General features: G+C 36.3%; 1 protein-coding gene across 2 annotated transcripts in view; it reads right to left on the reverse strand.

Moving 5' to 3' along the window:
* ME3 (malic enzyme 3) overlaps nt 1–23,481 on the reverse strand; it is a 324,153-nt gene that overhangs the window by 97,467 nt on the left and 203,205 nt on the right. For both annotated transcript variants that reach the window (XM_074217063.1, XM_074217064.1), the window contains exons 4-5: nt 18,501–18,576; nt 1,483–1,644 (exon numbers count right to left, since the gene is read on the reverse strand). In XM_074217063.1, the coding sequence (XP_074073164.1) occupies nt 1,483–1,644; nt 18,501–18,576 (238 nt within the window). The remainder of the gene's footprint in view (nt 1–1,482; nt 1,645–18,500; nt 18,577–23,481) is intronic.

Below are 23,481 nucleotides of genomic sequence, written 5' to 3' on the forward strand. Positions count from 1 at the left end.
ATCTCTCTCCTCCATCTTCCCACAGTAGTTCACCTACTATCTTGGATTTCCTCCATTAAAAATTAATTTCTTTGAGAATAAAGTTAGAAGGCATCTTAAGGATCATATAGACCAAACTTCTCATTTTTTAATCTGGGTCTTCACATCTTTCCCCTTCCCACTCCCCTGAGATTGATTCATTGAGAGAATAAGAAAATTGTTGGTGAGTTTTTATTATTCTGTTAGGAAGAACAGAAGTGAAATGGACACCTGGACATAGAGGAAAAATGGAACAAGATGGAGAGGGGGAATATGGGAGGGGACTGGACTCTTTGGAGGATGTGTTCAAAATCTTGCTGAGAGCTAGCCTTGGTTAGGGGAACAAAAAGACAGACTCACAGATCATAGACTGTGCAAAATATTATGAGTACAAATGCCTAGACATCATTCCTCTGCTGAAAGATCAAAATTATTTTTATGGCCTTAATTTTCCCTAATATATATTCTAGTTATTTTCTCCTTATATCCAAATCATTATTTTCATTATTTCCACTATAGTGGACCTTGAAGTTACAAACATAAAAATATAAGTCATAGATAAGATCACAGGTTCTAGACTGGAAAAGACCTTATAAGTCATTTAGTTCAATATCCTCATTTTATAGGTAATAAAATTGAGGAGCGGAAAAGTAAAGCAATTTACCCAATATTACATAGGTAGTTAAAGAGTCAGGATTAGAACTCATATCCTCTGACTCCCAAAATAGTACTCTTTCCACTAATCCAATCCATGTTGTCCATTAGCATAGGGCATTACCATCTATATACTTACAACTCCTTCATAATCTAGACATGTCTATGCCCTTCTTTCATAGGTATTAGGTATCACTTCTTTAAACATTTTTGACCTTTCAAGGCATTATGAATGGGGAATTGACCTCAGAATCAGGAAAGTCTGGGTTCAAGCTCCACCTCTGCCATATATACCTCTCAGTGTTCCAGACAACTCTAAGAGCATAAGGTGCAGTTCTCATATTAATAAAATTCCCAGGTTCAATTGTCCACCCTCCAAAAAAACATCTTAAAGCCAAACAAACCTAATTATGAAAATCATTTCTCTTAACAGCTCTATACATGATTCATCAATATTGCAAGTATCATTTATACTCTAGCTATCTTTCCTCTATATTCCCCATGTGTCATATTTAAATATAATTCTTCCTCATATCCCAAGATTTATTTTTTCATATAATTAAACTATAATTCTTCCGTGAATCCTAGGTATCATCCTTTTATCTATTCTATGATTTCTCCACAGATTTGGTGGTTCAAGTGATGATTTTTCATACACTCTGAGTATGTTTTCTTCATATGCCCTGGATACTTTATTTCTCAAGCTCCTTCCCTTACCCTCTCTTCTAGGTGCCATTTGCTTGAGTATCCCATGGTTGATACAACATCTTTATATTCATCTACTTCTTTCCTTTGAACTAGGCTTCTTACCTCATTGTTAGTGCCAACATCTAGCAGAACTGGGAGGCAGTGCTGTGGGTTCACTCCACCACAGGCAGTATACAATGCCAGCTTGCCCACTGGGATGCCCATGCCATAGCAGCCCAAGTCTCCAAGGCCTAGGATGCGTTCTCCATCTGTCACTACCACAGCCTGAAAAACAAAACCCGGGCACATTGAGTGGGAAAAGAGCCTATCTTGGATGATGCATTTATTTTATAAGCTTTGGCAAGTTAGATATTAAAATCAAACACTCTCAAGACTTTGTTGTAATGTGATAAGACTAAAAAATTTCATTAAATTTCCCCTTAAAAAAAAGAAAGTAGCTCTATGATTCTTGGCTAGCCATTGGGGAATTCCACAGAGGGGAGATAATTGAAATACACCTGGACTGCATTCCAAACCAGTGGTACCTAGCAGATGCTGTAGGAACTGAAGTCAACTCAACCTGCTCAGTTTCATTTTTGGCTGATCTTTGGGGAAACCAATCAGGCAGAGAGATTCAGGTCATATTGGATCTTGGCTCACCCTTCCCTCAAATTCAACTGGTTATCCAGGTCTAATGACTCCATCATTGCAAAATCTCTCACAATTCCTGCTCCCACCACACAACTTCAGACCCTCATTACCAGATGCCTGGACAACTGCTTTCCTTAGCAAGCTACCTGTCTTCGCTCTCTCCCCCTACAATCCATCCTTGTTATTATTTTTCCTTAGACACAACTCAATCACTTAGCTTAGATAATACTTTGTCTATAAGTCCCTAAAGCATATAATATGTAATATTGTACTTTACAGTTATCTATGTTTGGAATCTTATGCAAATTTAAAGACTATCCAGTTGAGAATTCTTCAAATGCTTTTACATAGTATAGGTAAAGTATCTGAATTGGCATTATTGTTTTGATGACAATCGAGGGGAGCAGTAATAGTGAGGTCTAAAGATCCCCACATTGTGCATTGTGAAAGGCTGAGAAAGAGTGAAGATGGAAGTCATAGGAATGGAGTAACTTGATATACTTAGAGATCATTTGTTAGAGACATAATCAATATGAATATAGAAGTCAGGGAGACTGAAGGCAGGGTTTAGCTACTAGTCAATAAAATTTTATTGATCGTCACTATATGTAAGACATGGGACTAATCATTGGGGAGGAAAAGAAAGGCAAAAGATAATTTCTTTCTCACAGAGTTCACAATCTAAATGGGAGAAATAACACATTCAAAAGAAGCTGAAAAGGAGGGGAGGGTATGGAGGCAGGATGAAGTCCAGGGGAGTGCACACTGTGAGAAATGAAGAAATGAGTGCTCTGTTCCCTCTTTGAATGAGAACCTGAAAGGAGCTTACTCTGTCCACTCTCTTCTCTAATCCAAGGAAGGGAATTATTACAAGAATAGGTATGTATTGAACAGATGTGAGATTCAGGGTTGATGTAATCTTGCAGAATTATGAGGTTCCAAAAGAATACTGATAAATTCCAGAAAGATGCCACCAGGTAGGAAATAATGGTATAGTCTGGAGAGAGACCTATAAATCAGATAGCAAAATGATAGTGAAAGGAAGAAAAGTATATTGAATATTATATTTTGAAGTCACAAAGTGTGACATAATCACAGAATCTCAGAACTTTAGAGTTGGAAAGACTCTCATTGACCTAATCCAACTTGCTCATTTAAGGAATCTCCAGTACAATCTACTTGACAAATTTTCATCCATCTTCTTGAGAACTTCCACAGTGGGGCAGGAGGAAATTGTCATCTTTCAAGGGAGCCAAATACTCTTTGGACTAACTGATTCTTAGGAAGCTTTTTCTGACCTGAAGCCTAATTTGCCTCATTAAGTCTTCTATCCATTGTTCTTGGTTCTTTCCCTTGGGAATGGAGAGAGCAAATCTAATGTTTTTAACATACAGGACTCTTTGAAGACAACTCTTATGACCTCTGTGAATCTTCTTTTCCCTGGGCTAAACACTTCTAGCTCCTTCACTTGAGCCTCCCTATGACATTCATGGCAGTCTTAATCAGACTGGTTACCCTACAGGTCAACAAAGCCATTCTTAGACTGCGGGCTTTAAAACTGATCCTACTAGGATACTGTGTAATGGAACTATGACCTCCTCATTCCCGCACACTATGCCTCTCAATGTAGCTCAAGATCACATTGACTGTTGGTGGCTGCTGCATCTTACTGCTAATTCCTGTTGAGTTTGTAATCTACTAAAATTCCCAGATATTTTTCAGACTAGCAACTGCCTCAATCAAGCCTTCCATATCTTATGGTTTTGAAACTGAGTTTTTGGACCCAAAATTGAGACTTTGCATTTATCCCTATTGAATTTTATCTTACTAGACTCAGTCCAGTACTGTAATCTGTTAAAATCTTTTTAATCCTAACTTTGTCATTCAGGGTGCTAGTTATCCCTGATTTACACCATCTACAAATTTGATAAAGACATTAAACAGTAAAGAGCCAAGCACTTGAGAGTATTTCCCACAAGTTCCATGTCCATTTCATTATAATATATAATATTCATTATATTTTATTATATTCATTATATACTCATAATATTCATTATATACTTTCACTAATATGTCAAGGCAACAAACCATGTAGGAAGCAAATAGGTAAAATGGAAAATGAATTGTATTTGGAGTAGATATGTGGCACTAGTTTATTATACTGTAGGATCTTTGAGGGGAGGGACTTTTTTAATATTAATTATATCCCTAGTGTTTAGCTTAGTGCCTTAAACACATAGTAGGTTCTTAATAAATGTTTATTAGATTAGATTGGATAGGATCTACATCTCTTCCAGGTTTGACACAAAAATAAATAGCATGAGATAATTTATCGAATACTTTGCTAAAACTTAGGTAAACAATCCTGCCAAAAAAAAAAAAAAAGGATATCACGTTAGCCTGGTGTGTAGGACATGTTCTTGATAGTGCCATGCTGTTTAGCTCTTTGCAAACTTCCCTCCCCATTTCTATTCTAGATAGTCTTTATATCTTTAATGATTCATTCTATAATTTTCCAAGGAATTACAGTCAAACTCCCTGCAAACAGTTTGCAGATTGTTATCCCCCCCCCCCTTTTTCCCCTTTGGAAACTGAGACATAAGCTCTTTCCCAGCATTATGGTGCTTCTCTCATTTTTGCAATCTTTCAAATAGTATTAACAAGTTCATTAATCATATTTTCTAGTTTTTTTTCAGTGCCCAAGGATGTAATTTATTTTGACCAGATGACTTGAATTCATCAAGTATGATATGACATTCAAAGAAGTGGAGATTCAGTGATGGGGGGGGGGGAGAATGAACATTCTGAAGCAGCACTGGAGGGGCAAGGAGTAGACCATGAAACTTCTTCTGGTGAATCTAAGGACATAAGGAGGGGTTAGTTGTCTATCTTTTCACTGAGAATTTTAAATGTGCTTTATTATTTGAATAAGTATAGCTCACAAATTATACCAATATATTTTTATTGCTTGGTGGTCTTGGTATTCATCACTCTCCTATTCCTCAATCCAGTCAGGTGTTTCCACTTGCCACATCCTGATGATCTCCAAGGACTGGCTTTTTAGGGAAGGCTATAGATGCTTTTAGGTCTGAGGCAGACAGCTGCCTCAGTGATGAGCACTGCCTGACTTTTGACCCTGTCTCTTTTTATTCCGGTCTTGGCTCTCACATGTTTCTGCTTGGTTCTAAAGTCTCTCTCTGGTTTCTGGATTTGGATGTGCCTGCTTGCATCCTTGATATTGTTTTTGTTTCCTTGTTCATACTTTGCAAACTCAGGTCCTAACCCCAGGTTTTTCCTGATCTTATTACCTTGACTTGAAGTGGCCCAACTGTTGGTGACCTTCAGCTTGGCACTCATACTTTGTATTTTCCTGACTCATTCCTGATCCTCCTAACTTGCTATGGCCTGGAGGCAGGAAGACTTGAATTCAACTTTGATCTCAGACATTTCCTTCCTGAGCAAGGTGCTCAACCTCTGTCTCTCTTAGATTCCTCAACTATAAATTATGGATTATAACAATCGCTGGATATATGATAATATTATATTAATTAAAATAATAATAGTTGTTATGAGGAGCAAATGAGATATTTGTAAAGTGATTAGCATGGTGCCTGATCAAAAATAGTCACTTAATAAATGATTGTTTCATTTTCTTCCTTTGAGAACTCCAAAGAACAAAAAGTTGAGGCAACAAACCACGTAGGAAGAAAACAAGTATAATGGAAAGAGAACTGACTCTGTGAGTTGGGGCAATTGTGTGACACAGGCCCTGAAGTCCAATCTGACCTCAGACATTTACTAGCTGTGTGACCCTGGACAAGTCACTTAATCCTGTTGACCTCAGTTTCCTCATCTGTAAAATGAGTTGGAGAGGAAACAGCAAACCACTTCAGTATCTTTCCCCAGAAAACCTCAAATGAGGTCATGAAGAATCAGATACAACTGAAACAACTCAACAACACATGAGTCAGAAGAGTCAAAATACTCCAATACTTAAGTCTAAGCCCGACTCTGCCATTTTGTTGTATGACTATGGGCCAGTTTCAGTTTCCTTATCTGTATTAATGAGATTATTGAGCAAAAGGATTCCTTCCAGATTTTAACTTTTATTTTTCTAGCCAATACCTAAGATTTCATCCATTTAGAGAATCTCCATGAGAAAATTCTCTTCCACCAATGCAGATCACTAACTCCTTTGTAACTTATGATCTTTGAGGATTGTTCATGGTCATTTAGCTAGTAATAGAAAGGTCTTAGGCCAAAATCCTCCTGACTCTGTGACCAACCCTCTTTTCATTATCCCATGTTGCCTATAAAACTATTACTCTTTAATATTTGCAAGGCATTTAAGTATATGACTCCATTTGACCTATGGAACAAATCTCTCAGGTAGATCTCGCAAACCTTGTTCTCCATATTTTACAGATGAGAAAGCTTCAAAGAAGTTAAATGATTTGTTTATGGTCATGCAGTCTGAGGCAAGATTGCAACTCTGATCTTCAAATCTGTTCTCTAAGATAAAGGATCAAACGTGAGGTCCCTGGGCAACATGGAATCTCTAATACTTCCTAATGGGACCCAAATCAGAAATAGTTAACAAAATTTATAAAAATACAATAATAAATAAAGAAAAATAATAATATATTTTAAACCAAACAATATATTTGAAACCAAAACTAATTGTGTTAACAATGTATGGTGCAAAGAACACTGAAGAGAGCATGGTTTAGTGGACAAGAATTAACCTCATCATCAGGAAGACCTGGCTTCTGCCTTTGACTACAAGTTACAGGGGACTTGATGATTTAAATTGGTAGAAGGGGGTTTTCTCACTGGAAATTCCCTAAATTAATGAAATTATAGATATGAATAACCACACTTGGGAACTGAGTCAGGGTATGTGAGTTCTGGGCAGCTAGGTGACACAGTAGATAGAGCCCTGGCTTGGATTCAGTCTCATTTTCCTGAGTTCAAATTTAGTCTCAGCCACTTAATAGCTTTGTGACCTTAGGCAAGTCATTTGCCTTAGTTTCTACATCTGTAAAGTGAGCTGGAAAGAAATGGCAAAACACCCCAAAATCTTTGCCAAGATAACCTGAAATAGAGTTGTGAATAGTTAGACTGCTGAAAATAACTGAACATGTAAATTAGTCTTAGTTTTACCATTAACTAGTTGCACAACCATAGTTAAATTTTTAAATTTTTCTGCATCTCATTTTCTCATCTGTAAAATATGGGAGGTAGACTAGAACAGTGGCATCAAGCTTAAATGAAAACATCTACATATTAACTTAGAAAACAACAAATTAATGTCGATGTTGTACTGTATCTTTACTATTTTGTTAAATATTTCCAAATTGTATTTTCATCTGCTTCTGGTTGAACTTGAGAGCTTTTGAGCTTCAGGCCACATTTTTGATACCTCAGAAGCAAATGACCTTTAAAGCCCTTTGCTATTCGGATGTCTTCAGTGATGAGGTTTCCTCTCCATTGCTGAAGTGATTGGCATCTAAGAGAAGAGAATGCTAGTGATGGGTCAGTGAGCCTCTGAGGAAGGAGTTTGGTGTAGCTGGACTGTTGCCCATTGTCTCTTCTGAAGGTGTCAGCATTAGGTTAGGGAGTGATTTAGAGCTTGGGAAAACTTTGGAGTGAGTGAGGCTATTCTTGGCTGAAGCATCCTTCTCACTTTTGAAACTGGGGACTAGAAGATGGCCACTGTGGGAATTCAAAAGAATAGGAGTTCTCACTTTTTGCCTTGATTAATGACCATTGACTTTAAACAGCCTGCCCTACCCCTCTGTTCCCTAAGCTCAGAGTTATCCATCAGAATTAGTAGCTAATGGGCTACTTCCTAATTTCTCAATTTGAATCTCTCATTCTCAATAACTCATTTCAGACCTTAATTGTTGAACCACATCCCAATCTGAAGTGTGGGCTTCATCAGAAAAAAATAAATGTGTTGCTTCTGCCCTTGTTGTGTGGTGGGGGAGAGAGGGGAAAAGGAGGGATGCATTTCTGACTCATCCTTTTTTTCCCCAACAGGTAGCAACAGGTGTCTATAAGAACCTTTGCTTCAAAATTTCCTGTATCCCTTATCAAGCAAAGGTTTCCTATTTTCAAGTGAGATTGTTATTCCCCTCTTTTACTATGACCAGAAGGTAACTGATAAAACCAAATGCCATCTGAGGCTGGAAGATAGAAGCATGGTCTTCAAAATGAGTAGGGGTACAGTGAGTGGAGTGGAGTATGATTTTTCCCTATACTGTCCTGGCCAGAACACACCTATGATATTGTACTCCAGTGACAAGCTGGATTACATCAGACTGGCATAGTAAGAGATCTGGACACTATACAATATGAAGAGTATTTACAAGAATCAAGACTGTTTAAATTGGAGAAAGGAGGACACAGAAGGTAAATAATCACTTTCTTCAAATATTTGAAGAGATGTTATATGGAAGAAGGATGTAACTTATTTTCTTGTCTCCTTGTCCAGAGGAAAGGTCTAGGAAAGGGGACAGTGGTACAGGGATAAGTTTCAGTCCTGCTTTATGTAAGGAACAACTCCTTAAAAGTTAGAGGTATCTAAAATGGGATGAACTTTTCTGAGAGGTAGTGAATTCCCCATCTCTGAAGATCTTTGAATGGAGAATGGGATTGTTGTAGAGTGCATTTCTGTTCTAACAAAAGTTGAACCAGATATTTTGTGGGGATCCTGGAAGGTCTGAGAATCTATGAAACTAAAGAGAGCTATCACTCTCTACTGGAAGATTCTGGATTTCAGAAACTACAATCTCTTCCTTTGTCCCCCATTTCCTACCATCCTCTCTTTGGCAGCTGCCAAAGTAATATTCTTAAAACACAGTTCTAACCTCCAAGTCCAATTAACTAGGAGAAAACATAAACTCCTTCATTAGATATTAAAAGCCCTTCACAATCATGCTTCAGCTTACCTTTTATTCACAGACTCCCTATCAAACCAATTGATTTGTTGTTCCCTATAAATAGCATTCCATCTCCCACCTCCCTGCCTTTGCCCAGCTTTTTCTTCATGTCCCCAGAATACCTTCCCTCCTCACCTCTACATATTTGGATTATGAAACTTTCTTCATAATTTATCATGTGCCTTCTCCACAAGACTTTCCTAATTCCCCTTCCCCTATCATTAGTACTTTTTCCCCTCTAGAAATGCCTTTGTATTGCTTTGCATATATACTGTCCTTTTTTCTGCCTACATGTTTTATCTCCTCCCCAACCCTATGGCCCAGGAGAAGTAAACTTTTTATGACTATTTAGTATGATCTATGACTATCTAGTTTTTATCTTTGAAGTCATGGACAGCTAGGTGCCACAGTGGATAGAGCACTGGCCCTGGAGTCAAGAGGACCTGAGTTCAAATCCAGCTTCAGACATTTTACACTAGTTGTGTGACTTTGGGCAAGTCACTTAACCCTGATTGCCTCACTATAGGGCAATCTCTGGTCATACTGATTCATATCTGGCCATTGGACCTAGAAGGCTCTGGAGGAGAAAGTAAGGCTGGTGATGTTGCACAGCACTCCCTCACTCAAATCTAATTCATGTGCATGTCATGTCATGTCCTCACTTCTCTGATATCACAATCTTCTTCAAGAATGAAGGATAGGGGCGGCTAGGTGGCGTAGTGCATAAAGCACTGGCCTTGGAGTCAGGAGTACCTGGGTTCAAATCCGGTCTCAGACACTTAATAATTACCTAGCTGTGTGGCCTTGGGCAAGCCACTTAACCCCATTTGCCTTGCAAAAACCTAAAAAAAAAACCTAAAAAAAAAGAATGAAGGATAAAAACAACATGGAATGGTTCTCAATCAGATGAGATGAGGCTAGTTGGCAAAGATCTTGCTTACCTTGATTCAATTCAACAAACATTTATTAAGCACATTCCACTAGATGTTATATTACTATTTCCATTTTTGAATGAGGAAACTGAGATTGAGAAAGGTAATATAACTTGCTCCTAGTCATACATCTAGCAAATAAAAGAGCCTTGATTAGAACTTGAGTTTCCTGATGCCAACCAAATCTGGTGCTATTTCTATTATAGGTCTTACTGCTCTCTCCAATCAGCTAGCCTACAAATGATTCCCAGTGGAACTTGATGGCAAGTCTGTAAGTTAGTGTATTCAAGTCACCTTGTGATAGAGAAGAAAAGCAAGCCCTGAAGGGATAAGCAGCTTCTGGTGAGTCATGGGTGTCATCTTCTTATATGGAGGAAGTCCAAGAGAAAAGGCACAGTTTTACCTTCAGTTTTCTTTCTATAAATAAGACCTTGCATATTGAAATATAAACTTGAGATCTACTGTTAGAATGAGAGAATGTAAAAAACAAAAAGTGAATCCTAAGACTCCACCTCTGCACATGGGAGCACCAGCAACAGATTCAGTAGAATGTTTCCAGTTTGACTTTTATTAAAGGCACCAGCTTCCTTGTTGGACAGCTCCACCTAGCCATTCTCTTAGTAATTTAAAGTCACCTTGTCCAAAAGGAAATTCATTCTTTTCCCCCTACTAAAACTTTTCTCATTTGTCCTTTTCTTTCCATCTCCAGTGAGAACACTGTTCTTCAGAATTTCATTATCTCATGCCAAGACTACAGACTCACAATTGCTCTCCTTATTTCCAGCCTCTTCCTTGGCTAATCCATTTCCATAGAGCTGTCAGATTAATCTGCCTGTTGTTCTGACCTTGTCAACCCCCTGCTTACAAACCTACAATGGTTCCCCATCACCTTTAATTTTTCATTCAAGTTCCTACAGAAGCTGATTCTAACCTATATTTCCATCTTCAATCCATCCTCCTTCTCACCATCATAATTTATAATCTAGCCAAACTGGTCTACTCACTCTCTATTGAATATGACCCAAGTCTTTAGGCTTTTAACCCTTTTCAAGAGCCAATTCTTATTTCTGAACAATTTCCCCTAATCTCTACCATTCTTTTCTGTTGAAATCCTATTGTTCAAGGCCCAGATCATCTGACACCTCCATCAAGAAACCTTTCCTGATTCTCCCTCAGTCAAAAGTTATCCCTCCTTTTATAATCACTACTTATTAATACTTCCACTTCTTACTTTTATATACATACAAATATAACTCTTTGTCTTCATAGGATCAGAGAATTTAACATTGAAAAGGTTCTTGGAGAACATTTAGTGCAATAGATGAAGTCCATGCAAGAGAACTGCTTTGACGAGGTTATGCTTTATCTTTCCTACTAGACTCAGTTCCTTGAAGTCAAGGGTTCATATTTTGTATTTTGTATTGCCTTCATCTCTTAATATTCAGATTGAAATAGGATTGAAATAGATTGCAAAAAGTAATTTAATAAATGTTTGTTGAATGAACGCATTGGATAGAACCACAGAGCTTAAAGAGACCTCATGAAATCGGTACCTTTCCAAACTTACTGATCCTGCTAAATGATTGCTTCAGGAGATATCAGACATCCACATATTCCAAAACTCACCACACTCATTATCCAGTTCCATATAAATTAGTTTTCATGCTTCACTTCATCTCTCAAGCAGTGCTCCTTAATATATATAGCTCTGTAATTTTAAATTGCAGAGTTATTTGAATTTGTATATGTTTATTTTGTTATTGCCCTCCCAATTACTCTGTAAGCTCCTTGAGGTCAAGGAATGTCTTACCTAATTTTTTTGTGTTTCCCTTACTGTTTAGGCCAGTTCCTAGCAGAACAAGGAATGGGTGGGTATGAACTGAATAATTGATTGTTGGCCTATATCAGGATACGAAACAAAATAATTTGGAAGGTCTTGACAGTCCATTAACCCTGGCTTGATCTGGGTTAACTTGTCATTTAATTAGGCTAGTTTCCTTTGGTGTTTTTCAGCTCTCTCTGGATCACTAGAGACACACCCCTGCAGATTGTCTTCTTGGACAGAAACCAGAAGTCGGAGCATTGAGCCAGGGATTGTACAGAATTGTATTCTTGGCTGATTTGTGAAGCTAATAGATGGGGAAGAGAAATCATACTCAAGGAAGGCTCTGTATGTAGTCTGCTAATCATCCATTCAGGATATCTACTAGTTTCAGCTCAAAAGCTTACTTTTTATTTGGCACAGAATAGAGCCAAGGCCAGCCTCACTTTCAGCTCTATAGCTCAAACTAAGAACCCCAAGAGGATATTTATGGGTGGAATTTATGAGGAAACATTATGAAATATTATTTGGCAATCTGCTAGGAGTTCTAGGCAAAGAGAATTTTGTCTCTGTTCATATCTAAAAAAGAACCTAATAATAATGACGATAGTGTAATAATTAATGATAACAGCTAACCTTATATATTACTTTAAACTTTGTGAAGCAGTTTATGAATTCACTCTCACTTGAATCTCATTACAATTCTGTGAGGAAGATTCTGTAGGTAGTAGATACTACCATTTTTTCAAATGAGGAGACTAAGGCTTAAGAGATTTCCCCATGTCACACAGCGCCAATCTTCATTCCTTTAAGTCATTCAAATGAAGTATGAGAATCCCTGGAAGCCCCTGGGCCACTTTCAATGATTCCATGAGGTCAAAACTATTTTCTTTTATTTTTTTTGAATGTTATTTTATTTTTCAATTACATACAAAGTTTGTTATCAACATTCATCTTTTTGTAATCTTTTGAGTTCCACATTTTTCTACCTCCCTTCTTTCCCCCTCCCCATGATAACTGGTAATTTGATATAGGTTATAGATGGACAATAATGCTTAACATATTTCCATTTTAGTCATCAAAACTATTTTCTTAATAATATCAGGACATTATTAGCCTATTAAAAATCTCCCCTTTTCAGCTATATATCTATGTGAACCTGAATTTTCTTCATATACTTCAATCAAAACTACATATCACAGCAGTTTTAGTGTAGAAACAAATATGGAATTCATCTATCTTCTATTAAGACCAGTATTAATGAGATTTGCAAAAATATGTAAAACAAAACCACTCTTCTCACTAATTTTTTTTGAAAAGTTTTTTTCACAAAAAGGTGTTTTTTCAATTAACATATAGTAGAATTGTTATTGCTTTAAATGGATTGACATTTTAAAATTTTAACAGTTTTAATTTCTAATATGGTGAATATTGCAAACAAAGATATTTGGGGTTTTCAATAATTTTTAAGAGTGTAACTGAATCTTCACTAATTGCATGCAAAAGGGGTCCTGAGACTACAACATTTGAGAAATGTTATGCAATACAGAATGCTACCTCATAATCACCTTGTTCAAAAAATGATTTGAAAAAATGATATGTAAACTAGTGCCAAGAGTTCTGTTTTTAATGTCAGAGGAGCTGGGTGGAAATTCTAGTTTTGCTATTCAGTATCTATGTGACCTTGGGTAAGTCATTTAATTTCTATGATCAGCTAGTCAACCAGCATTTATTAAGTGTTCACTATGGCCCAACAGCTAGGTGGGCTTGGAGTGGGGAAGATACAACTTCATGAGTTTAAATCTGGTCTCAGACACTTACTAACTGTATGACCCCTCAGACACTTAACTAACTTAAATGTCTTTACCTCAGGTCCTCATAAAACCTCCCAAAATGGGGTCACAAAGAATCAGACATGACTGAAATGACTGAACAATAACAAAACACTATATATTAGGCACTTGTTTAGGTTAAGTGCTGAGGATAAAATTATAAATGCAAAGAAAAATAGTCCTTGCCCTCACATTCTTTTTTATTTTTCTGGTCAATTAGAGACTTTAAAGAAATAGTATTCTAAAAGTTTATTTATTTAAAATTTTTTTCTTTTTTAAATTTTGAGTTTACAAATTCTCTCCCTCTAAACCACCCTCTTCTATTCTTACTGAGGAGGCAAACAGATTATCAATTATACATGTGAAATTATGCAAAATATATTTCCTTATTAGTCATATTTTTTTAAAGCAAGAAAAATAAAGTGAGAAAATTATACATCAGTTTGTACTAAAGAGTTCATTAGTTCTCTCTCTGGAAATGGATAGCAATTTTTCATCAGGAGTACTTTGGAACTGTCTTAGATCTGTCTTAGATCATAATATTGATCACAGTAGCCTTTCAAATCTTTCACAGTTGATCATCATTACAACATTATTATTGCTGTGCCCAATGATTTCTCAGTTCTTCTCACTTCACTTTACATCAGTTCACCTCTAGCCATGTTTTTTTCTGAAACTATCCCCCTTGTCATTTCCCACAGCACAATAGTACTATATCATAATCATATATCACAGCTTCTTAAGCTATTCTCCAATTATAATGTCCCCTCAATTTCTAATTGTATGATACCACACAAAAGCAGCTATAAATATTTTTATACATACAAATACTTTTCATTCTCTTTTCTCTATTTTGAGTACAAACCTAGAGTAGTATTATTGCTGTTCAAAAAGCATTCACAATTTTTATAATACTTTGGGTTTAGTTTAAAATTGTTCTCAAGAATAGTGGGACTGGTTCACAACTCCACCAACAGTTTATTAGAGAATCTGTTTTTTCCTCATCCCACAAGCATCTGACATTTCTGAAAGTTGCCTTAATTTGCCTTTCTTTAGTCAATAATGACTTAGAGTATTTTTATAGGACTATAGATAACTTAGATTTTTTTTCTTCTGAAAACTGGAATTTTGTCCATTCATCAATTGAGGACTGGTTCTTAATTTTATGAATTTGACTCAGTTCTAAACTGTATATATTTTCAAAATAAGGTGTTTATCAGAGAAACAAACTGTAAAATTTTTTTATTACTTCATTGTCTATGATATCTTTTAGTAAAATACTTTTTCTTGATTATTCCCTTTAATTGGGCCTATTTTTTCTTTTGCTTTATCTGAGATTATGATTGCTACAACTGCCTTTTTAAAATTGAATTGAAATGTATTAGATTCTGTTCAAGTATTCTATTTTAACTCTGTGTTTTTCTATTTCAAGCATCTCTCTATAAATAATATATTGTTAAATTCTAATTAATTTTGCTAATTGTGTCCATTTTATTGGTGAGTTCTTTCCATTTACATTCATAGTTGTGCTTACTATACTTTTTCTCACCTTCCTAATTTCTTGTTTCTTCTTTTCTCTTTATCTTTTTATGCTGTTCCTCCTTTAAAGTCTATTTTGTTTCTAACCACTGCCTCTCTTAATCTGTCCTTCCTTTTATCATCCTTCCCCTCCATTCTTTTTGCTTATCTCCCTCTCCTATTTCCCTATGGGTAAGTTACATTTCTATATTCAGAGTGCATACATATATTCTTCCCTCTTTGAAACAATTCTGATCAGAGTAAGGTTTAAGTATTGCCTATCCCCATGCTTCCCATATTCCCCTAGACAATAAACTCTTCTTTGTACCCCTCTTTTATGGTAGAAAATTATTCCCATTAATTCTGTCTTTCTCCTCTCCCTTTCCTAGTGCAGTCTTCTTTCTCACCCCTTCAGATTTCTTGGAGATTATCCAATATAATCAACTCATATTCATTCCCTCTGCTTATGTAATATCCTTTTAAATGCTCTAATATTAATAAAGGAATTCATGCATCATCTTCTCATGTAGGAATTTGACAGTAATGCTTTATTGAGATTCTTATGATTACTCTTTCATATTTATCTTTTTGTGTTTCTCTTGAGTCTTGCACTTGAATATCAAATTTTCTGTTATCTCTGGTCATTTCATTAGTAATGCTTGATTTCATTAAATAACCCGTTTTTTTTAACCCTGAAAGATTATACTCAGTTTTGTTGGTTAGGTTATTCTTGGTTGTAATCCTACCTACTTGACTTCCAGAATATGATATTTTAAGTCCTCTGCTTCTTTAAATTGGAAGGTACTAAATCTTGTGTGATCCTGACTATTAGCAACATAACAACTGAACTGTTTGTTTCTCACCATTTGAAGTATTTTCTCATTGTCTTGGGACCTCTGGAATTTGGCTATAATATTCCTTGGAGTTTTCATTTTGGGATCTCTTTCAGGAATTGATTGGTATAATATTGCAATTTCTGTTTGAGCATCTGGATCTAAGTTACCAGGGAAGTTTTCCTTGATTATCTTTTGAAACGTGATACTAGACTCTTAACTTTGATCATGAATTTGAAGAAGTCTAATAATTCTTTTTTTTTTTAGGTTTTTGCAAGGCAAACAGGTGGCTTGCTCAAGGCCACACAGCTAGGTAATTATTCAGTGTCTGAGACCAGATTTGAACCCAGGTACTCCTGATGCCAGGGCCGGTGCTTTATCCACTACGCCACCTAGCTGCCCCAGAAGTCTAATAATTCTTAAATTCTTTCTCCTTGATATATTTTATAGATTGGTTGTTTCTCTTATGAGATAGTACAAAATTTCTTCTTTTTTTCTTCTTTTTATATTGTTTTATTGCTTCTTGATGTTTCAGGCAGTCATTAGCATTTACTTGCCCAATTTTAGCTTTTAAGGAATTATTTTCTTCAGTGAGATTTTGTACCTCTTTATCCATTTGGCAAATTACATTTTTAAGGTGCTATTTTCTTTTTTTTTCTTTTTTCCTTTTTCCTTTTTTAGGTTTTTTGCAAGGCAATGGGTTTAAGTGGCTTGCCCAAGGCCACAAGCTAGATAATTATTGAGTGTCTGAGGCCAGATTTGAACTCCACATACTCCTGGCCCCAGGGCCAGTGCTCTATCCACAGCTCCACCTAGCCATTCAAGGTGCTATTTTCTTTAACATTTTTTTGTGCCTTTTTTTTCTTTTTTTGGGTTTTTTGCAAGACAATAGGGTTAAATGACTTGCCCAAGGTCACATAGCTAGGTAATTATTAAGTATCTTAGGCTGGATTTGAACTCAGGTCCTCATGGCTTCACAGCTGGTGCTTCATCCACTGTACTACCTAGCTGCCCCCATGCCTTTTTTTCTTTTACCAAGCTATTAGCTTTATAACTCTTCTAGGATTTCGTTTTGGGTTGGTTCCAATTAGCATTTTTTTCTTTAAGCTTTTGTAGATGTTTTCACATTGTGGTCTTCTTCTGAGTTTATATTGTCCACCCTGCCACCATATTAGGTTTTTATGGTCAAATTCTTGTTGTTGTTTGCTCCTTTTCCCAAAATATTTCTTGAGTTTGAACTTTATGATGAAGTTTGGTTCTACTTACTTTGTGGGGAGGTACCATGAACCTTAGGCTTTTTTATACCGCTGCTTTCAGAGCTAGTTCTGGGAGTCTGTGAATTTTTAGTGGTTCCAAGGTAGTTTGATCCTGGAGAGGTGTGGTCACTGCTCTCCTGTGCTGCACTCTAGCCTTTACCCAGGAGGAGCTCCAACTTTTCTGCAGGTCCAAACTCTAGCTCCTTTCTCCTATGGAAGTGGGACTAGGGTCCCTTCTCCCTTGTGATGGACCTCCAGCACTCCTCAATTCCCTAAAACGGTGACCCTAAATTGTGTTTGGGGAATAGAGTTGCCTGTCAGTGCCAGTTGTACTCAGTGATAGCTCATTATCTCTTTGTGACCAGTTCACTTTCAACAAATATCTCATTCAATCTTCATAACAACGCTGCAAAGTCAATCCTATTCTAATCCTCATTTTACAATTGGGGAAACTAAGGCAAAAAGAAGTCAAGTAACTTGCCCCTACAGCTAGGAACTGTCAGAGGATAAATTTGAATTCAGGTCTTCTTTCCGCTAGATTCTAGCATTCTGTCAATTGGGTAACCTAGATGCCTAGGCAAACTTTTGGGTAAAATATAAAGAAAACAGGTCAGCAAGTAAAACTACTGTGAGTTATCATTTGCCTGAGAATACTATGAAGTCTATTCATGTTCAAGTATGGTTAAAACTCTGTCCCTTCCAGCTCTGAGATTCTATAAGGAAGACAAAGTTTTCTTCTCCAGCCCTCTCCTTTCAAATATATGCATCTGATATCCTTGTGGTCCAGATATTACCCTAGTATTAAAGTGGATTTATTGTCAAGAGAACTGGGTTTGAATTATGATTCTGGCACTTATATTAACTGGGCAACTCTGGGGAAATTCATTTCATCTGCCCAAACCTCAGGCTTCTTCATCTGTAAAATAGGAATGACAATAATAACTGTACTACTTCCTTCACTGGGTTGTGATTGTGTGTGTGTGTGTGTGTGTGTGTGTGTGTGTGTGTGTGTGTGTTTAAACTGTAAAATGCTACTTGGACTTCCCAGAGCTGGAAATTTTTGGTGAGAAGCTATAACTTTGCTTTTCCCATTTTTAAAAGAAACAATAAAAAAAAAAAATGAACAATATGTCTTCTCAAAGGAAGAAAGAGAAACTTGTTCCTGGACTGGTCAGGTGATCCCAAATACTCTGGTATTCTGAAGCAGACCTATTTCCTGGGTTTCTGATGTTGTCCTGTCTTAAGCTCAGGCAACAGACAGTTTAAAAATATAGAGAAGTCTGACAGCTGTATAGTTGAAGCTTAAAGGATTCACTCACCATCCAAACAACAGCAAGGAAAAGAGGACTGTACCTTAATATTGTCTTCCGGCCAGGAGTTCAGCATTGTGGCAATGTGGCCTTTGTCATGAATGGTGATAAAGAGCCCTCTAAGAAAAGACACATACACACAGAAAAACAAAAACCATGTGGTCAAATGATGAAATGGAGGACCAGCAGAACCCAGGCTTAGAAAATTTTACTTTACTTTTGATCTATAAACCATCCCTTAATATTTAGGACTTATATTAAATTTTTTAACTTTGAATGAAAATAATTACAAAGAAAAAAAAAGGTATCCTATTGCCAAGGAGACAGTTTTCAAACCTCAGGTTGAACTACTGCCCAGAATCATTAAACATACATTGAAGGGTCTCTAAGGATGCTCTGAAAAGGCTCGAGAAGGGAGTTTTGTAAACAAGATCACAGAACTAGGGCTAGATGGGACCTCAGATGCTATGTAGGCTAATCCTTGGTTCTAATAGATGAGGAAACTGAGACTGAGTAAGATTAAGGTCACACAATTAAGAAGTAGCAGAATCCAAATTCCATACATCTTGCACAACATTGGAGGACTAGACTGAGTACTTCTTTTAGGCTAATCCTATTGAAGTCTAAGTTTTACTGAAGAAAGTTACATTTCTGAAAAATCTGCTCAGATCCATATGTTATAATAGGATACTCCTATCTGTACAAGAAAAGCATATGGAATAGGATATTTGAGAGACCTTCTGTCAGTGGTGAGGGCTTATGGGTCCAGAGTAAATAATGGGGAAATAAGAAAAGTAGGGAAAAAATTGAGAGGAAATCATGAAGTGGAATTGTTATCATGTAGTAGGAAAGTCTGGTTCTATTCCATCTGTAGCTATGGTAGCTACAGGGAAGAAATTAAGGTTTTTCAATCTGCTTCTGTGCCATTAGTGCCAGTCACACTAGCATAATGTGTAGTGGATTGGAATCCTTGATGCTGCATTTAGAAAGTCCAGTGTTAAAAAAAAAAAGTAGTGTTCAAATTCTGTCTCTGATATGAGAAGGATGAAACTTCCAGGCATAAGGGGAAGACAGGGCAAAAGGACAGAGACAAGGGATTTGGTGTTGTATAGTATCGATTCTGCTTAATGCTTCCTTCTAGAATACCTTGTCTGAATATCTTCTTTGCTCTATTTTGCATCACATTTATTTGTGTGTCTCAAATCTTGCTGTGCTTCCATGCCCTAAGTGGACCATAAGTTCCCTAAAGGCAAGAACTGTGTTGTTTTTATATTTGTATTATCAACTCTTAGCATAGAGCTGTGCTTAAGCAATGTTTTTGATTTGGATTCTTTACAGGGTGTGGAATGACTTATTCAAAAGGGGAAAAATGTTGTTAGATTTTTTAATAGTCCAAATTTAAATTGTATTGTGTGACAATTTTCATTTCAGAAGAATAAAACAATAAATAAAAAACCAACTTTTTTCAAGCTTTGGGGATACAAATAGAAACATATGACAGTTCCTTTCTCAAAGAGTTTATATTATAATGGGGGAAACAACACAACTAGGAGATTTCAAAGGCAAGGCAAATAACAAGGTTCAAAGGTCCTTAGGTGCACTAGCAAAGCACATTGTCATGGTAATGAGTCTTTTAAATGTCATTTCCACTGATGGAACCATGATTTCTTATGTCAAATCACTTGCCAGTGTCAAGGATTTTGGTGGTAAGAATTCTCTATTTTGAGTCTTTTAATAGCTGGGGTTGCTAAAAAGGCAGGACCTGCAATTCCTGCAGGAGGATTTGACATGACCTCAGTAGGCCTGCTGATGAAGCCAAACCTCTTCCAAAAGAGAGGTTCTGGAAGGTAGTCTTGAAGTCCAAAAGAGCCATTGGTATTTCTAGTTGTATGTGTTTTAATCCCTCTCTCTCTCTGAAGAGAGACCAGAATCCCTTCCTTATTGATATCTTACGAAGTAGTTATTTGGAGGGTTCTCTTTCACCTATTACAAACAGGGGGTCACTACCAATATAGCCTTGAGACTGGAGAAGACAGGAGAGAAGAAGGGGATCCTGGAGATGAGTCAAATGCACATCACTGAGCCTGGCTCAGGAGTGAGCAGTTAATGGTTTTTGATTGGAACATAAAGTGACAGTGGAGAGATTAGGTCTCACTTTTGCTTTCCAGGCACTGAACATTTTGAGAATGAAGCCATGCAACCTTAGAGCTCTCCAAGGCAAAGAATTCCTCTGAGTAATGAGATCAACAGCGCAATTCAAGAGTATGTATTGTTTGGTGCAGCTATTTATTGCTCCTGGCATTAAAAGATATTTTTTTAATAAAGATCAATTCATTAGAATCATGGTGTATAAAAGCACTATTTGGAATATTTTTTAAATTATATAATTTATCCACCAATTCTTTCTTTTACTTTTTTAATTTCCTTAAGAAAACTAATTTTTGAACGGAGTCAAAATAGAATAAAAATATATTAAATTGCCAGCCTATGAAATTCATAGAATCTTTAAAGTGAGGAGACTTTAGAGGACATTCAGTCCATTGCTCTTCCCTAAGCATGACTCTTCCACAAAATCCTGCTTTAACTGCTTACACACACTTGCAGTGACAGGGAATTTACTTCCTTACCATGTAGAACTTTCAATTTTCATATAGTTGTAATTGTTAAGGGGTTCTTCTTTGTATCAGACCAAAATCTGTTGCTCAAAAACTTTCACTCTTAGTTCTACCCTCTGTGGTCAATTTCCACATGATAGTTCTTCAAATATCTGAAAGCATTTCAATATGTCCCTCTCTTTCCCCATTAGGCCTTCTCTTTTGTAGGTAAAACCCCTTAATTTCCTTCAAATGTTTCTCATAAGTTTTGATTTTGAGTCTCTTCCATATCTCGGTCATTTTTCCTCTGAAAACTAAGCTTTTTAATGTCCATCCTAATATGTATTTTTAACATGATATATTAGACCTGTTAGAATTAAAATAAACAATAACCTAGTTATTTAAAACTTGCAAAGTGTTTTTTTTTTGTTTTCACAATAATTCTTTGTGATAGGAAGGATGAATGTTATTTCCTTTTTCAGATGAAAAAATTGTGGTTTAGAGAGGTTCAGATCAGTTCTAGGAAAGAAGCATTTATTTATTAAGTATTTAGTATGTAGTCTATCCTATCCTGAGGACAGCTAAGGGGTACAGTGCACAGAGTGCCAGTTCTGGAGTCAGGAAGACTTTTCTTCCTGAGTTTAAAACTGGTCTTGAATACTTGCTAGTTGTATGACCCTGGGCAAGTCACTTAACTCTATTTGCCTCAGCTTCCTCATCTGTAAAATGAGGTGGAGAAGGAAATAGCAAACTATTTCAGTATCTTTGCAAAGAAAATCCCAAATGAATCACAAATTGGACTGAAAAATGACTAAACAACAATTATACTATGCTACAGATGTAACAACAAAAGCAAAAACAAACAAACAAAAAAACAAACCAAAAACCAAAAAACCAAGTCCTTGCACTCAGGCAGGGGTAGGGCAAGTACTCAGGAATCTTCTGACTCCTCATCTAGTACTCTTTCTGTCTTGATGAATATAATATGATATGATATGATGATATAATAATGTGTCATTTGTGGCAGAGATGGAGAAAAAGAGATCCTATGAAGATGAATATAGATGAATTCAAAATTGACTGATTAAACTAAATCAAGGGAGTAGTGATTAATGGATGGGTGTCAATTTGGAGTTGAATATCTGGTCAAATTCTATATGGTTCTAACTGTGATCTTGATCTGTTGAATAATTTTTTTTAAATCAATGACTGGGGTGAAAGCATAAATAATATACTGATTAATCAAATCTATGGACAAAATGAATTACATTGGATGTACACAACTGAGATTCAAAAATATTTTATAAAGTTATAGTTATGGATAAAAGTTAACAAAAGTACTTTTCATAGAATGAATATAAAGTGTTAGATGATTTTTTAAAAAAAATCAAGTGCACAAGGACAAGATGATAGACTTGTGGTTAGACTGCAGTTTCTGTGAACATGGCTTATGGGTCTTAAGTAGACCACCAGTTCTGTATGAGTCAGTGGCATGATCTAAGTTGCAGAAAAAGTTAATTGGAGCTTCTTAAATACTTCCAAAAAGCTGTGATTTTAATCATTTACTTGCATTGCAACTATTTCCATACCTTAACAGATAAATCTCACAAATTCCTGAAAAATGTATCTCCTGGTGGCCAATTTTATGGTGAGAAGCCCCTCAATTAGTCCTCATATTACAGACACCTCATCTTTTCAGTTAGGTAATACCTTCCAGAGGTTGTGGAATTAGTATACACTTTGGCAACCCAAAATCATCTCCATGCTCTAAGTAGGACTTTAGTGGGAAATATATAATCTTAGGGTATAGAAGTGGGGACATTAGTCCCTTTGTACTCTGCCCTAGTGAGACCATATCTGTAGTAGTATGTCTGATTCATTTTAGAAGGGAGTATAAATGCATACTGGAGTGTGTCCATAGGATAATGTCTAACATGAGGAAGAAAACTTGACATCATTTATATTATTTTCCTCATATAAATTGGGTTTTTTTTTTTAGGTTTTTGAAAGGCAAATGGGGTTAAGTGGCTTGCCCAAGGCCACACAGCTAGGTAATTATTAAGTGTATGAGGACAGATTTGAACTCCGGTATTCATGACTCCAGGACTGGTGCTCTGTCCACTGTGCCACCTAGACATCCCTATTATTTGGTTTTTTAAAAAATATTTTGTTACTTTTTCCAATTATATGTAATGATAGTTTTCAATATTCATTTTTATAAGATTGTGAATTTCATACTTCATCTCCCTTCCTTCTCTCCTTGACAGTGAATAATTTGATATAGGTTACACATGTTTAATCATGTTTAACATATTTCCATTAGACATGTTATGAAAGAAGAATCAGAACAAAAGGGGAAAAACCATGAAAAGGAAAAAACATAAGAAATTTTTAAAAGTGAAAATAGTATGTTTTGGTCTGCATTCAGAT

The sequence above is a fragment of the Macrotis lagotis genome, chromosome 1 (assembly GCF_037893015.1).
Source record: "Macrotis lagotis isolate mMagLag1 chromosome 1, bilby.v1.9.chrom.fasta, whole genome shotgun sequence".
Classification (NCBI taxonomy): domain Eukaryota; kingdom Metazoa; phylum Chordata; class Mammalia; order Peramelemorphia; family Peramelidae; genus Macrotis; species Macrotis lagotis.